This window comes from Meles meles, chromosome 3 (genome assembly GCF_922984935.1).
Source record: "Meles meles chromosome 3, mMelMel3.1 paternal haplotype, whole genome shotgun sequence".
NCBI lineage: Eukaryota > Metazoa > Chordata > Mammalia > Carnivora > Mustelidae > Meles > Meles meles.
Window position 1 is genome coordinate 103085029 of NC_060068.1, and position 14802 is coordinate 103099830.

General features: G+C 41.3%; 1 protein-coding gene across 5 annotated transcripts in view; it reads right to left on the reverse strand.

Annotated features, from left to right (window-relative positions):
* Positions 1–14802, reverse strand: part of ARHGAP26 (Rho GTPase activating protein 26) — a 444108-nt gene that overhangs the window by 102823 nt on the left and 326483 nt on the right. For all 5 annotated transcript variants that reach the window (XM_045998912.1, XM_045998911.1, XM_045998908.1 and 2 more), the window contains exon 18: positions 5357–5516. In XM_045998912.1, coding sequence (XP_045854868.1) covers positions 5357–5516 — 160 coding nt within the window. The remainder of the gene's footprint in view (positions 1–5356; positions 5517–14802) is intronic.

Genomic DNA, 14802 nt, shown 5'->3' on the forward strand with positions numbered 1-14802 from the left:
CTATTACTTAATTTTATTCAAAGGGAACAAGTAAACACCTTCCACGAAATGTTCTTAACAAACTGAGAGACTATTATACCAGTCATTGTTGGGGGACATACCCTTAAGACCTGTATTCAGGCTTGTTTCAAGGAAGAGGGCATATACTATCGTGTGCTTCTTGTTGGCAGACAGGACGAAAAGATGCTGTTGGAAAGCATTTCTTCAAGTGAGGTTTCAGAATTTTGTCCAACTTGTGACACTAAAGTTAGAAAAGTAGTCACTCATGGACATTTCTCTATGTGTGTTCATATATCTAGAGAATTACAGCCAAGCCTAAGGGAATGCCCATTAAATATTAACTAAGATCTTAATAGTGTGAATTTTAAAGAACATGTCTCTGACAATATTCATCTGAGGACATTAAGAGCGCTCTGGATTTGATGACCACAGTTCAGTTCTATTGGAAGGAATTTATCCAAAGCATTGTCTCCAGAAAGGCAGGGCCACAGCATGGCCATGGATGCTTAGGATTCCTATTAGGTGAACTTCAGAGTCTATGCCTAAGGTAGGAGCCTAAGGTAGGAACTGCTCATTTTATACCAGACCAGACCTAAAGCTATATTTAAAAAGGAGTCTAGTTGCCTTACTCTAAATTGTTTTTACCAGAAGGACAAACCTGCTGAATATGAAGGACGTTGTCCCAGAAGAATGTACGTATTCAGGTCTTGCAAACTTTGGCCCATCATGGACCCCAGATTAAAAACCTCTATGAAGGTGGTACACTACCTCCTTCAGGACTGGGGACAGGCACTCTGGGGCTGTCTTCATTCCAGAAATGTTTTCATTCATACTCTTTCATCATTGGCTTCCACAGGAACATAAACCCTAAATGTGATTCATCCACTCTCTGGCATAGACTAATGAAAAGGAACATATAATGAAGCACTATAATACTCTTAATACTGTATGTACCTTAACAAATACATAGCAGAGAGTAACATAATTTATAACCCACCAAAGCAGGTGAGTATTTTCCTACCAGTTCTTGCCCATATACTTACAGGCCTGGCCATGCACTTCATATTTCATTTCTATTTCTGCATTTTATGCCCAAGGCAGGATGGCTGCTTGTTTACACAAGTTTCAATATTGTTATTAGAACTTTCTGGTCCTTTTTTCTTTCATGCTACTTCTGAATTTGCTTGCTGGCTTTGAAAGCTCAAAGACACCAAAAAGAGTTGCAAGTTCAAAAGTCACTGGACACTGCCTGTTATAGGCTTAAATACAGCCCATTTGGGGAGATGGAACATAATTACATGGCTCATTCTTTGCATATCTGTCTCAACATTTAATATTTTATTCAAGAAAATATCAAATTACAAAAAGTATTATTTGGGGAGGGAGGACATGTGACATTCAGAAATAAACTTGAGCTCTATTTTCTAAGCACTTTGTTAAGAGTGCTAAAAACAATGGTTTAGTTATTAAATCTTACTTCATGGTAAGATTCTTGGCTAAGTCCTTTACATATTGTACCTTATTTAATCCTCAGAGAAAACCAATTGAAGGAATGTGGCAAACTGGCTAGTAGGTCATCAAACTCGCTTCCCCTAGCTCTGAGCACATAGTTAGCTTGCTTTCCCAGCCTTCCTTACAGTTAGATGTCATCATTGGACTGACTTCTGACCGATGGAATATGGAAGAAAATAGGAAAAGCCTCCTCTGTGCTTAGTCCATACAATCTTTCCGAGTCTTACAGACTCCCTCATTTTCCCGCACTAGTTGATGGCAGAGATCTGCAGAGCAGAGGGTGGAGCCACCAGATGGAAGGCACCTGGATTGCTTAATTACTACCTTTGTAATACCCACAGAGAACTCCTCTGTGGTCAAGAGATAAACTTCTATCCTCCTGAGTCGCTGATATTTGGGGGTTATTTGTTCCAGCAGTTCGACTATACTGAAAGTACTTTTATGAGCACAGAGAGCTTAGATAATGTGCTCATGGTCACATAACTAGAAAGAGGTGACAGATTTGAATCCAGATGGTTTCTCTGTAGAAACCATTTTTAACTGCTATTCAATTATATTCCTTTTTCACAGGTTTTCATATATCACATAAAGTTTACCTATACCTGATTTAACTATATTTGAGGGAGGTGGTTAGATGGAGGTCCAAAATTTGGAATAGAGAAAAGATAATTTCTTCAAATAAATCATTTGATTTCCTATCTCTTTATTAACCATGTAAAAGGGGGCCATGCCCTAAACAACTTTGCAGGATACTTGCTACTTTGGGAAAGTTATATTCAGAGTTTCTTTAGTAGTAATTAATGCTCCACAGCAAATTACCTCAAAAACTTAGTGGCTTAAAATATTTAGCATCTCTCCCAGGTTCTATGAGTCAGGAATTCAGGAGGGGCTGAGCTCACTGGTTTCTTATGAGTTTGCACACATGTCAGTTGGGGCTGCATCATCTGAAGGACTGAACAGGACTAAAAGATTGACATCCAAAGTGGTTCACTCACATAGTGGCCCAACTGGTCTGCTTGTTGGTAAGAAGCCGCACTTTTGCCCCACAGGGTTGCGTGACTGCCGTTACAACGTGGTGGCTTGCCTCCCCCAGAGTGAGCAAGTCCAGAAGTCAAAGCAAATGCTGCAAGTTCTTATTTGATCTCTCTCCATTAGTTTTGCAATTTCCTATTAATCAAATTGGGATCAATACTGCGATCCCCTATTCAGAGAGGAGAACACACAGAGCAGTGGATACCAGGAGACAAGGGTCACTTGGAGCCATTCTGGAGGCCAGATACCACAGGAACCCATTTGTTCAACACATATGTACCGAGTGCCTACTGAGGACCCAGGGACAAAGCAGTGAACAAAACAGACATAAGTCCTGCATATATCCAAGTGGATATATCCAAAGAAAGAAGCATATATCCAAGTGGAGGTCAGAAAGGCAACATATTTAATCACTAGGCAAATTATGCACTACACTAGGAAGTGCCAAGTGTTATGGAGAGAGAAAACTATATCAGGGAGAAGGGGAATGCTGGAGTTGGGACTATATGCAATTTTAAATAGAGATGTTTTGGACTCTTGTTTTTAGGGAGGTTTTTGATCACTGCTTCAATCTTGTTACTGGTTATTGATCTACTCAGGTTGTCAATTTCTTCCTGTTTCAGTCTTGGTAGTTTATAGGTTTCCAGGAATGCAACCATTTCTTCCAGGTTGCTTAATTCATTGGCATACAGCTGTTAATAAAAATTTGTAATGACTGTTTCCATTTCCTTGTTGTTAGTGATGACCTCTCCCCTTTCATTCGTTATTTTATTAATTTGGGTCATTTCTCTTTTCTTTTGGGTAAGTCTGGCCAGTGGTTTATTGATCTTATTAATTTTTTCAAAGAACCAGCTTCTAGTTTCGTTGATGTATTCTACTGTATTTCTGGTTTCTAATTCACTGATTTCTCTGTTCTAATCTTAATTATTTCCCTTCTCGTGCATGGGTTTGACTTACTTTGTTGTTGATTCTCCAGTTCTTTAAGGTGTAGAGATAGTTTGCGTATTTGGGATTTTTCTATTTTTTTGAGTGAGGCTATGATACTTTATGCGGAAAACCCAAAAGTGAACCATGAGAGACTATGGACTCCAAAAAACAAACTGAGGGTTTTAGAGGGGAAGGGGTGGGGGTTGGGTTAGCCCGGTGATGGGTATTAAGGAGGGCACCTATTGCATGGAGCACCGGGTGTTATACGCAAACAATGAATCATGGAACACTACATCAAAAACTAATGATGTATGGTGACTAACATAATAAAATAATAATAATAAATAAATAGAGAGGTCTACTTGGCCTCACTTAGAAGGCCTAAAAAAAGTGAGGAAGTATGCTATTAAGTTACACAGAGGAAGACTGTTCCAAGTACTGGGACAAACAACTGCAAAGGCCTTGACGTGGGCATGCTGCAATGTGTAAGAACAGCAAGCAGTCAAAGCAGCCACAGGAATGAAGTAAAATAGCAGGCCATAGATGAGATGAGGTAAGTAACAGAAGCAAGAGCACAGCCTGTGTAGTACCTTCCAGGCTCTTGTAAGGGCTCTGACTTTCACTCCCTGAAATAGGAAGCCATGGAAGGTTCTTAGCAGACAAATGATATAATTTGATTTAGTACTTTAAAAATTCCACTCTGGTGGCTGTTACCAAAATAGACAGGCCAAGGGGTGCTTGGGTGGCTCAGTCAGTTAAGCATCTGCCTTCTGCTCAGGGCATGATCCCAAAGTTCCTGGGATGAAGACCCATATCAGGCTCCTTGTTCAGCCAGAAGCCTACTTCTCTCTCTGCCTGCTGCTCCCCCTGCTTGTGCTCTCTTTCTCCCTCTCTTTCTGACAAATAAATGAATAAAATCTTTAAAAAAAAAAATAGGCCAAGGGTAGGAGAAGGGAATAAAATAGGATGCTGTTGTAGTATTGAGACAAGAGATGATGATGGCTTATGTTAGAGTATTTTCAGTGCAGACAAGTGATTAAAAAGTGGTCTGATTACAGATTTATTTTACAGGTTATCTAGCACAATTAAATCACCATTCTAGGTAGAGTTTTCAATTAGGATGGACAACATTTTTAAATTACTTTTTATTATGTCCCAGCACTGTGGCTGTCAAATGGTGTTCTAGGGAACCCTGTAAGTTCTGAGAGACTTCTTAAGGATGTGCTACTAGAAACTAAGGTGGGACAGATGTATAAAACTTCATGGCCCCCACCCAAGTTTTATAAGGGCAGCTCTGTGTTGACATACTTTATTATGTGAGACGAGGGAGATCATTTTAATAAGGACAAGAAATTCCAGTGCCCTAAAAGAAAAGACAAACTCCCCCCAATACACACACGGTATGAAAAATTACACCATTTAGAGAACGGGAGGGTAAACTACAGATTAGCAAAAATATTTGCATTATAGGTAAAAAAAAGTTTAGTCTCCCTAATATTAAGAAAAAAACCTCAAATTCATGAGAAGACAACCACGTAAAAAATGAGTAAGGGGCATTTTCTAAAGGAAGCTCGTAAAAGTCCCTCCTTCGTTGGATTATTATGAGGATACAGTTACAACCATATAAAGCACTTAGCACAGTGCTCAGCACAGAAGAAATGCTCAACCAATGTTGCCCACCATAACCACCACTGCTGTCCTACTCTCCATTTGGTCCCTGTTGCCATGACAAGATGATGACCATCACCAACATCGTCACCATCAGCAGCAGCTTCATGGTGTAAGAGGCATTAGCAATAGGAACATACATCAACCTGAATGCCATTTCCAACTGAGCTTTCCCCCAAGGAAAATTCTTCACTCACAGTAACCAATGATATATTACCTTTTCGTGATTTTCTATTAGGATCTCAATAACAATATTCTGAAACTTGATGTCCATGATGGCTGCTACTGTTTCTTCCTGAGGACGCAGCAGGGTAGGTCCAAACACCACGCCAAGGTTTGCCACTGTCATCAAATTCTGCTTGTGGTTGTTAGCAACACTGGGAGGAAGGAAAAGAAAAGGCACAGATGAGAGAAAGACAGTACAAATAGATAGTTGACTTCCCTGTGCCTTCCCTATCTTCAGACTCCTCATCTGATAGGAGCCAGACTCTGGGACACCTTAAGATGTCTTCGAGTCCAAAGAGAGACTCCTCTACTTGTATTTTTTGTCCTCCACAGTTTTCAAAAATCTTCAGTACTCCAGCTATTTTGCTCTTTCAGGACATGACACTCCTTTACCCAATTTTGCTTTGCCTACCAATCAACCAACAGCCAACCAACCAACCAAAGCAGCTGCCCTCCAAAATGTGAAAGTTTGCACATCTGAATCCCTGCTCTGCAAATCCAGCTAAGTGCTCGTCTCTCTTAGTTATGACTTTTCTACTTCGCTGCTGGTTAAACCATTGTGATCTTTAGCATTTTCTCTAATGCAAATATAAAAACTCTTGATGGCTTTAGCACATTTGTAAATACAGGCATGAAACAGACCTAATTTTTAAGATGTAAAGATCTTAGGAAATTCAGCACTTTAGGCTCAGAGTATTAAACCCCATCGCATTAAACATGTGGCTTACATTAAGGGAAACATGTGGCATAAACAAATAAAAATGCACTACTGTGTATCCATGTGTATGGCTGTGTTTATACTGTCACTTATACTCAAAGTCTAAGGAACACACAGGGTCAGCAGTAGCTGTATCTATGTAATCTGCTAAATACATACACATATTTTTGGATAAATACTACTCAAAACATGAGTATGAACTCCAAACCTGGCCACTGTGACCTCGCCATAAAAATCAATTGTTCATTTGCGGGCCCTGTGTTTAAAAATATACAAATAATCTACTGACAATAAATAAGTTAAAAGTTAAGCCCAACGTAGTATTGTTAAGAAAATATTAGGGGCTTCCCTAAATCACCTGTTAGAAAAAGGAAACTATTCATTACTAGAGACTAGAGAGAAATTGGACAGAGATAGCAGTTTGCACAGACATACCTCCCTAGCATTTGGTGCTATTTATAGAGAGTATTTTTTCACACAATTCTATAAATGCCTGTATAGAGTGAATACTTCTATTTTGTAGGAGGAGAAGATGTTCTACTGCCTTAAGTGCTGGTTGTGAAACTGAGACTTCATGGAAATTACTACACCAACCAATTTTATCAACAGATATACACATTTCTATAATTTTCTAGGGCTAAAAGTGTAAGGCCATAAAAACTTTCTCCACTGAAAGGGGCAGGGAGTGGTTAGGTCTGTCAAACTTTTAACCGTGGAACCAGCCAGGTACTAAGCGAATTTGTTTTTTGACTGCTAAGCAAGGAGAGCTGCCACTGATACACTGGCCTATTTCTGGTCCACATAAAAATATTTTGCAAACATTTTTTGAGTCTTGGTGGAATGTCTTGATTTACTTACATAGCTTCCCATCTACCCAGAGCTGTATCATGTTTCTGAAAGCGTTAAATGCAGAGGGCCAAGTTCTTACCCATCAAGGGAGAAAGACTTTGGTTCTGTAACTCAGTTGATCAGCAAGTATGCCTATTTACAGGCTGCTAGTAACATCACTCCTTTCATCATGGACTCCTATGTGCAGGAAGTAAATTCCGTGCCCTTATACTTCCCCCTCCCAAATGAGCAAAGTCATTAGACTTACCCCGCTGGCCACAAAAGTCTCTTGTGTAAATGAGTCAACAAGCTATTTATGTATGAAAGTACTTTTAAACTGGAGACCAATATAAAAACATATGGTTTGGATGATGATCACTTTTTACCATCAACACTACATCTGACTAAACCCACAGCCTCCTAACTAGGATCTCTGAGTAGCATCTCTAGGGTCAGCTTTATCCTGACTGCCACCACCAGTTTGCTTGTAACGCAACCTTGATTAAGTCATTCCTCTGCTGAAAACTACAATGGCCTCAAACCTCACTGGGTTGTTGGGAGACAACACAATGACACAGCATGTATAAAGTGTTTAGCAATGCTGCTATTGTTTGACTATTCTGATAATGATTACAAACACTTGATGGGCTCCATTGTCTTTAATGTAAAGCTCAGACTCTACTGAAGTAATACACCTTTTCCCAACTCACCCCTAAGCCCTCCTCTGTCACCTCCCAACTCTGGGTCTCTGGACAAATGATTCAATGTCTAAGCTTTGGGCTCATCTTTGAAGGGGAGGGAAGGTGAATAATATGTCTACTTCATGAGGGGGTTGCGCAGATTAAATATTAATGTGGGGGAAACACAGTGATTATTATTATAGTAATTTACTATCCATCCTCTTCCCACTTTCCCACCTATCTGCCTTTGTCACTCCACTGCCTAGAGTATTATCTTACTCTTCTCAAATGGCGCCCTCCTTTCTGAAGTCTCTGTCCGGTCTTTCTCCAATCCTCCAGCTCTCAATGGAGCCAGAAGTATTACCTTTATTACATGTTAGTAATGTCTCTACCACTGCCTTAGGATAGAGACTGCACTGAATTTAGGTGGTAACACTAGCACTGAGCACAGTGTTTGGCCCAGGAGAAGTCCAACAAATGCTCATGAGGTGTTAAATGGGATGTATTTGGGTAGGCATAAAACAACAGTTCCCAATCCAGCCACTTACTCATAAAACCTTCAATTATTATTGATGATTTGGGGGGGCAAATATATCTCAACTATTCTAACCTCCCTTTTCAAAGTCTGGAGCTGTGTTTCATTTCTTAGATTTAATTAATGAATAACAATTACTCTAATTTGCAGGCCCCAATGCTCAAAGGCATTGGGAAAAAAGGTACAGTGATTCTAGATAAGCAACTCTGAATATAACAAGGCTTGAGGCCACTACCCAACATAATTCATTTCCTTTTTAATGATCCATTTTATTTTAGAGCTTAAAAAACACATTGATCTAAGGCTTATGAAACTTTTTAGGGAGGAAAGTCGTAACTTTTCTAACTACCATTATCTTTTGGCATACTGAAGTAATAAATTGATCTGTCACTTGCCTATTACTGCTCGCAAGTTCATATGCCTATGTTCATTACTCTAGAATGAATTATTAATGGCTTGAGATCTCTATGTATCCTGGGGAGAGAGGCATAGACTTCAGCCTCAACTGGCACCAGCCATCCATTATAGCTTGACAAATTTACAGATATGTGGGAGGCAGGCTGGCAGAGCATTGGGAAGGCTGGTCCAGCAGAGGCCACGGGATTCATTCATTAGTGAGGTCTGTAAAACACTGAGAGCCTGCTTCCTGGGTTGGTAATTGAGCTGCTTGAGTTCTTCCTCATGTAGTCCAGAGTGTCATGTTGAGTCTTGACTTAAAATCTGTACACAAAAGTTTCTTGAGCATTGCACATTCCACTGAAGGAGTCTTTGACATGCCTTTCAGATCCTTAGGTTGACATGGACTTTTCTGTCCATGGGTGCCTTCTGCATGAACTGCCAATTCTATAGGCTTCCTTTACAGCTTGCAGAAACACAGTTACACATGTGATTTCAACCTGGGGGAGACCCAGTCTTTTTGTGACCACTGAGTTTGTTATATGAGCTGAAAAGCAGGCCATCTCCTTAAGCCTTCAAGCAGTTGTTGGGGGACTGGCACCTCATGTTCCCAGCAGTTCCCTCATGAAATGCAATTAATGAGAAAAGAGCACGTTCCAAGGAAAATGGCCGTGGCAGAGGGTCCTCTTGCACCTTTGTGAAAGGAAAAATGGGTGAGGACTCTGGATTGGTCTGATGACCTTTGAGAGGTGGAAGGAGGTAAATCATTTCCAGATGAGGATGGTGGTGGAGAGTGTTATGAGAGGAAGAGAGAGAAGTCAACCCCTGTGAGAGAAGACAGTCCCTGTGCTGTCATAGGTATCACATCTGTTTTCCTGTTGTTTAAATGAGAGCCATGACTCTGCAAGTGCTAAGCAGTGCTTATTTATTTATTTATTTATTTATTTATTTATTTTTGTTTATTTACAGCATAACAGTGTTCATTGTTTTGGCATCACACCCAGTGCTCCATGCAGTACGTGCCCTCCCTATTACCCACCACCTTGTTCCTCAACCTCCCACCCCCCCGCCCCTTCAAAACCCTCTGGTTGTTTTTCAGAGTCCATAGTCTCTCATGGTTCATCTCCCCTTCCAGTTTCCCTCAACTCCCTCTCCTCTCCATCTCCCCATGTCCTCCATGATATTTGCTATGCTCCACAAATAAGTGAGACCATATGATACTTGAATCTCTCTGCTTGACTTATTTCGCTCAGCATAATCTCTTCCAGTCCCGTCCATGTTGCTACAAAAGTTGGGTATTCATCCTTTTTGATGGAGGCATAATACTCCATTGTGTATATGGACCACATCTTCCTTATCCATTCATCCGTTGAAGGGCATCTTGGTTCTTTCCACAGTTTGGCGACCGTGGCCATTGCTGCAATAAACATTGGGGTACAGATGGCCCTTCTTTTCACTACATCTGTATCTTTGGGTGATTTTTAACCAGACTGGTCCTGACGTTCGCCAACAAAACATAAGCTTATTTGCTACGTTTGCAAGCTTCTGTATTGAGCCCTGGAGTGCTGTGTCAAGGAAGGAGTATCAAGGCTAAGTCCTGGGCTCCACTGGACACAATGTGGTGACAGGTTAGTTCTCCTTGCAGTGGACTGCATGGCTGGTATAACAGCACAGAGACACTGACCTGCCATGCTGTTCTTCATGTTCCAAGGTTAAATAATGATCCTAATTTCCACTTGAAGGGTGTTTTAGAGTTTCTAAGGAGCTCTGCAACAACGTTTTATGTTTATTTGACCTTTGTGATATCTCAAGAACACAGTAGCTCTGCAGCTTTCTGACAATGTCCCATGGTAGGGAACACATTTCCCTATGTAATATTTCACTAGGACATGCATACATAAACAGAAACACACACACACAAACCAGAAACAAAAATTTCAGGAATAGTAAGGGTGATGAATGTTGATATTTTCGATTCTATTCCATCCTCAAATAATTTCACGTCCCCCTAGTGTGTCATGACTTAAAATTTGAAAAATGTCACTCTACTGGTATCGAGTAAAAATATTATGTCCAATTTACAAATATGGGAAAAAAAGGCTAAAGGAGACAGTAAGGCACAGTAAGCACAGTTGTTGGAGTCAGACAGATATTCCCAGCTGGAAGACAGCAGACAAGTCGCTTGGCATCTCTAAACCTGTGTTTTCACCTGTAAAACAGGAGCAGTAATACCTACCTCATAAAGTTTTAAGGCTGATTAAGTAAGATTAGGTGAATAAATCTCTTGGCCTGAAATAATGGCTTAAAAAAACAGCTGCCGATGTTCACGGTGGCAGTCAAGGCAGGGTGATGATAATGGGAGAAGTAGCAGCAACTGCCATTTTAAAGTCACAGTGTTTGGTGCTGTCACTTGGTATCCTGCGCAGGAACCTTGAAGGACTTGCTTCTGCCTAGGGCAAAGAGCCCTTACTCCTCCACCTATATTTTCAGGACTTCTGTTACCCTGTCTCTTTGTATTTCTTCTCTTATTATTTTGTTTTTCTTTCTTCCTTTTTAAAAATTACAAAATACATCAAAACTTTAGAAAAGTTCAGAAGATAGTATTACTTATTTTCCGTCACTTCCCTCCAAGAATCTCTCGCCTGAGAGACTGGGAGCCTTACAGCCAACAGCAAACCCACCAAGCTCACTTGGCCTTTAGGAGCACAGCTTTGTCCCTGCCTGCTTTGCAAGTTCTCCCCCTCCAAAGCCCACCTCCCTGCAAAGCCTGGCTCCAGACATTCCCCTGCCTGGAGGCCACACAGAGCTCGGTCCTCTAAATGATTATGTTCACAGTCATTCCATGGGATATTTCTATACCAACTGTTCCCCCCCCTCATGAGCATCTCTGCACTGGGGGCTGGATCACGATCTGAAGGACATCTGTTGGAGCATACAGGCAGGCAGTACTAGGCAGGCCCCAGGGTTACCTATTCTGAAAGTGGTTGGGTGGGTGGGCACTGAAGCTATCATCAGTATCACTCTTCTCTCTACTACCATCCACAGGCAGAGAAACTCTGGGGCTGGGAAGGGTGAGCTGGAGATGAAGCTTTGGAACTATACATTTTTTGTGGCCAACAAGTCAGATTTAATTTTCAGGACAGGTAATGTGGTTCCTTTCAACAACTTCAAATTCATCCTTAGTCTATAATGGGGAGTGGTGAGGGGAATCCCTGCCCCCAGTGGCTACAAGTTTCCTAGTAAGTCAGTCAGTGTGTGTGTGTGTGTGTGTGTGTGTGTGTGTGTGTGTTGCCTGGATACCACCAGGACTTGGTAAGACTGGACCAGTCTAAATGGTGCTGGGGAAGCCTGTGCCAAGGAAACCCATCAGAGCCATAAATATAGATTTGCTGGGTTGTCCCAATGGCTGGCTCCAGAAATAGAGTGTAAAATAAATTGTTCTATGTACTGACTGGTGTCGTGCTCACCAGTCAACATCCTTCTGGGAATGGTCACCCAGTGAGAAGCCATACTTAATGCTTTGAGCAATTCAGTTAGTGCTTATAGTGGATATAATCTTTTTTTTTTTTTAAGCATTTTATTTATTTATTTGACAGAGGGAGAAAGATCACAAGTAGGCAGAGAGGCAGACAGAGAGAGAGGGGGAAGCAGGCTCCCTGCCAAGCAGAGAGCCCGATGTGGGGCTCGATCCCAGAACCCTGGGATCATGACCTGAGCCGAAGGCAGAGGCTTAACCCACTGAGCCACCCAGGCGCCCCGGTGGATATAATCTTTAAGAGAACCCTTTGAGGCAGATAGGTAAGGCTACCGCTGCCATTTTACAGATGATGAAATGAAGGTGCTGGGAAGTTAGGTAATTTGCCTGAGGCTACAAGGCCCACAAAGGGCAGAGCCAGGAGAGGAAGCCCATATTCTTCATCATGGCACTTTGTAATTCCCACACCACTTAGGGTCAGTTCAGCCTCGGCTAAAAAAGGCAAACGTTTCCTTAGAAAATTCAACCACAAATCAACATACAGAGAAATTAATATGTTTCAGCCTGTGGTAAATAAAGTAGTGAATGTAACAACAACAACAAAAAAATGCTGCTCCTACATTTATCACCCAAATTACAAAATTAGCAGAAGGGGGAAAAATCCCCAAACTTAGGAGATAAAGTGTTTATGCCTCTGAGAATGATACTGGACTAACCACTGTTTCTTCTCCTTTCCTGCAGTGAAAATGGCTGCATGCCTGACACAATCATGGAAATGGGGAAAGACCCCTCAAATCTGAGGGCATTCCATTTGTGGTTGGCTGGCACAGAGAGCTGCTTCCTATTGACGAAAGAGTATCAGCACTGTAAGACAGAGAGAAGAGCAAATTGAAAAAAAAAAAACAAAAAAATAAACAGGAGTGGCTGGAAGGATAGTTTCCCAACCGCACCTTCTCCACCCTCTCTCCCCCAACACCAAAGACAATTATGGCCATATGTCCACCCATCCAGGCTGCACTGCTTTTATCCAAGGTCTCAAAGCTGTGTGAATAACTTTCAGTGTCTTCTCTGCTTTTAGTGAAATGTATAAAGTATATTTCAGATGAGTGAACCTCACTGCTAAGGTGTTAAGTATTGCCCAGTTTCATATAGGTCAACTCCATTACCTGCTTACAAAAAGCACACTTGGTGCTAAGAACTCTTCACACAAAAGGAAAAGAGTGTGCAACTACCTTTATTTCCACTCTGGTTTCCTCCAATGCAACACTACTACCTGTTTAAAATCCACCAAAGAATTATATTTTCAATTTCAAGACGGAAACCCCTGGCATGGCCTTCAAGATTCTGGAATGGCCCACCTGACCTTTCTGGGCCCTTTGCCACCATGTCCCCTTTGCTCATCAATCTGTGGGCTAAAAATCTCTTTAGGATTGGGAGCCTTCCTTTACCATGCTGATCTCTTCACCAGGGAAGCTCTGCAGCCCCTCTTGATCTGGCTCTTTCCTACTTACCACTCTTGCTTCCTCAGAGAGGTCATTCCAGACATTCTGTACTAGGCCAGGTTTCTTGTTACAATGCTAATTCCTCAATTTTCCTTCTACGCACTTACTGAATTAGGTCATCATTCATGGAATTGTCATTGTCTGTCTCCCCCACTGATTCCAAGAGAAAAGAGATGGCATTAACCTCCCTCAATGCCACACCCCCAGGGCCTAGACAGGGTTTGTCCATATCAGATATTGAGGAGGGAAAAAAGGGACATGAACACACTTTGGGAGGCCGCCTTCATCTAAGGGTATCAAGGCTCAGCTGCACTAAATGTTTGGTGTAGACGTCCATGTAACCTATTGGGGTCTTAGAGTCTTTGCCAAGCTGGGGATAGCTGTTGGAGTAGCCAGAGCAGCTCACCTTGACAGTGAAGGCACATAACAAACCACATAGTTCTCCTTGCCCACACTGCTAATCTGGAAGGTATGAAGACCATAAAATACTCATAGGGTATGATTATCATTATTACATGCATTACCTAATATGCATTATATAATATATTGTAAGCTCACGATATTATACCATTCTCCTTCTAATATACTTACAAAACCTTCTGGAATAGGGTCTCCTGTGTCTTTTTCTTTTGTCATCCCTTCCTGAAAACCTCCCGTACTTCCTGCCTATCTCCGAATATGAAAATGGTCATCAATAATAACAGCAACTCAGCACTCACTCTAAGTCAGGAATGAAGCACTCATTCGATTATCTCATTTGATCTTTACAATAACTCTACAAAATAACTTCTACTACTATCCCATATGAACTAGTCAATGCTAAAAAAACTCAGCAATTTGTCCAGGGTCAATATCAAATAAGTGGTAGAGATGGAATCTGAAGCCAGGGAGTCTAGCAGGGCATTTAATTCCAGAGCTACTGCTCTTACATGCTGTGGAAAAATGCTCTCTCTCTCTCTCTCTCTCTCTCTCTCTCTGTGTGTGTGTGTGTGTGTGTGTGTGTGTGTGTGTCCTGTGTGTACAGGTTGCCATTTTGTCCTATGTGCCTCTACAAAGTCTAACCTTAAAGAGATCATGGGTAAAAGAAGAACCTGATTATTTTTAAAAGGCTGTTTGGAAAGCAAACAAGAATCTCAGGTTCATCGCTGCCCATCAACATTATAAAAACTAAACTTTTCTATTGGTAGAAAACTGATCTGGGTCATGGGAATTATTGGCCCCTTTCAGAATAGGCTGGGTTTTGTTAAGAATGAGAATTTTACTTTTGCTAAGCTGCCTCATCTTCTGAAACTAGTCACAGTCGT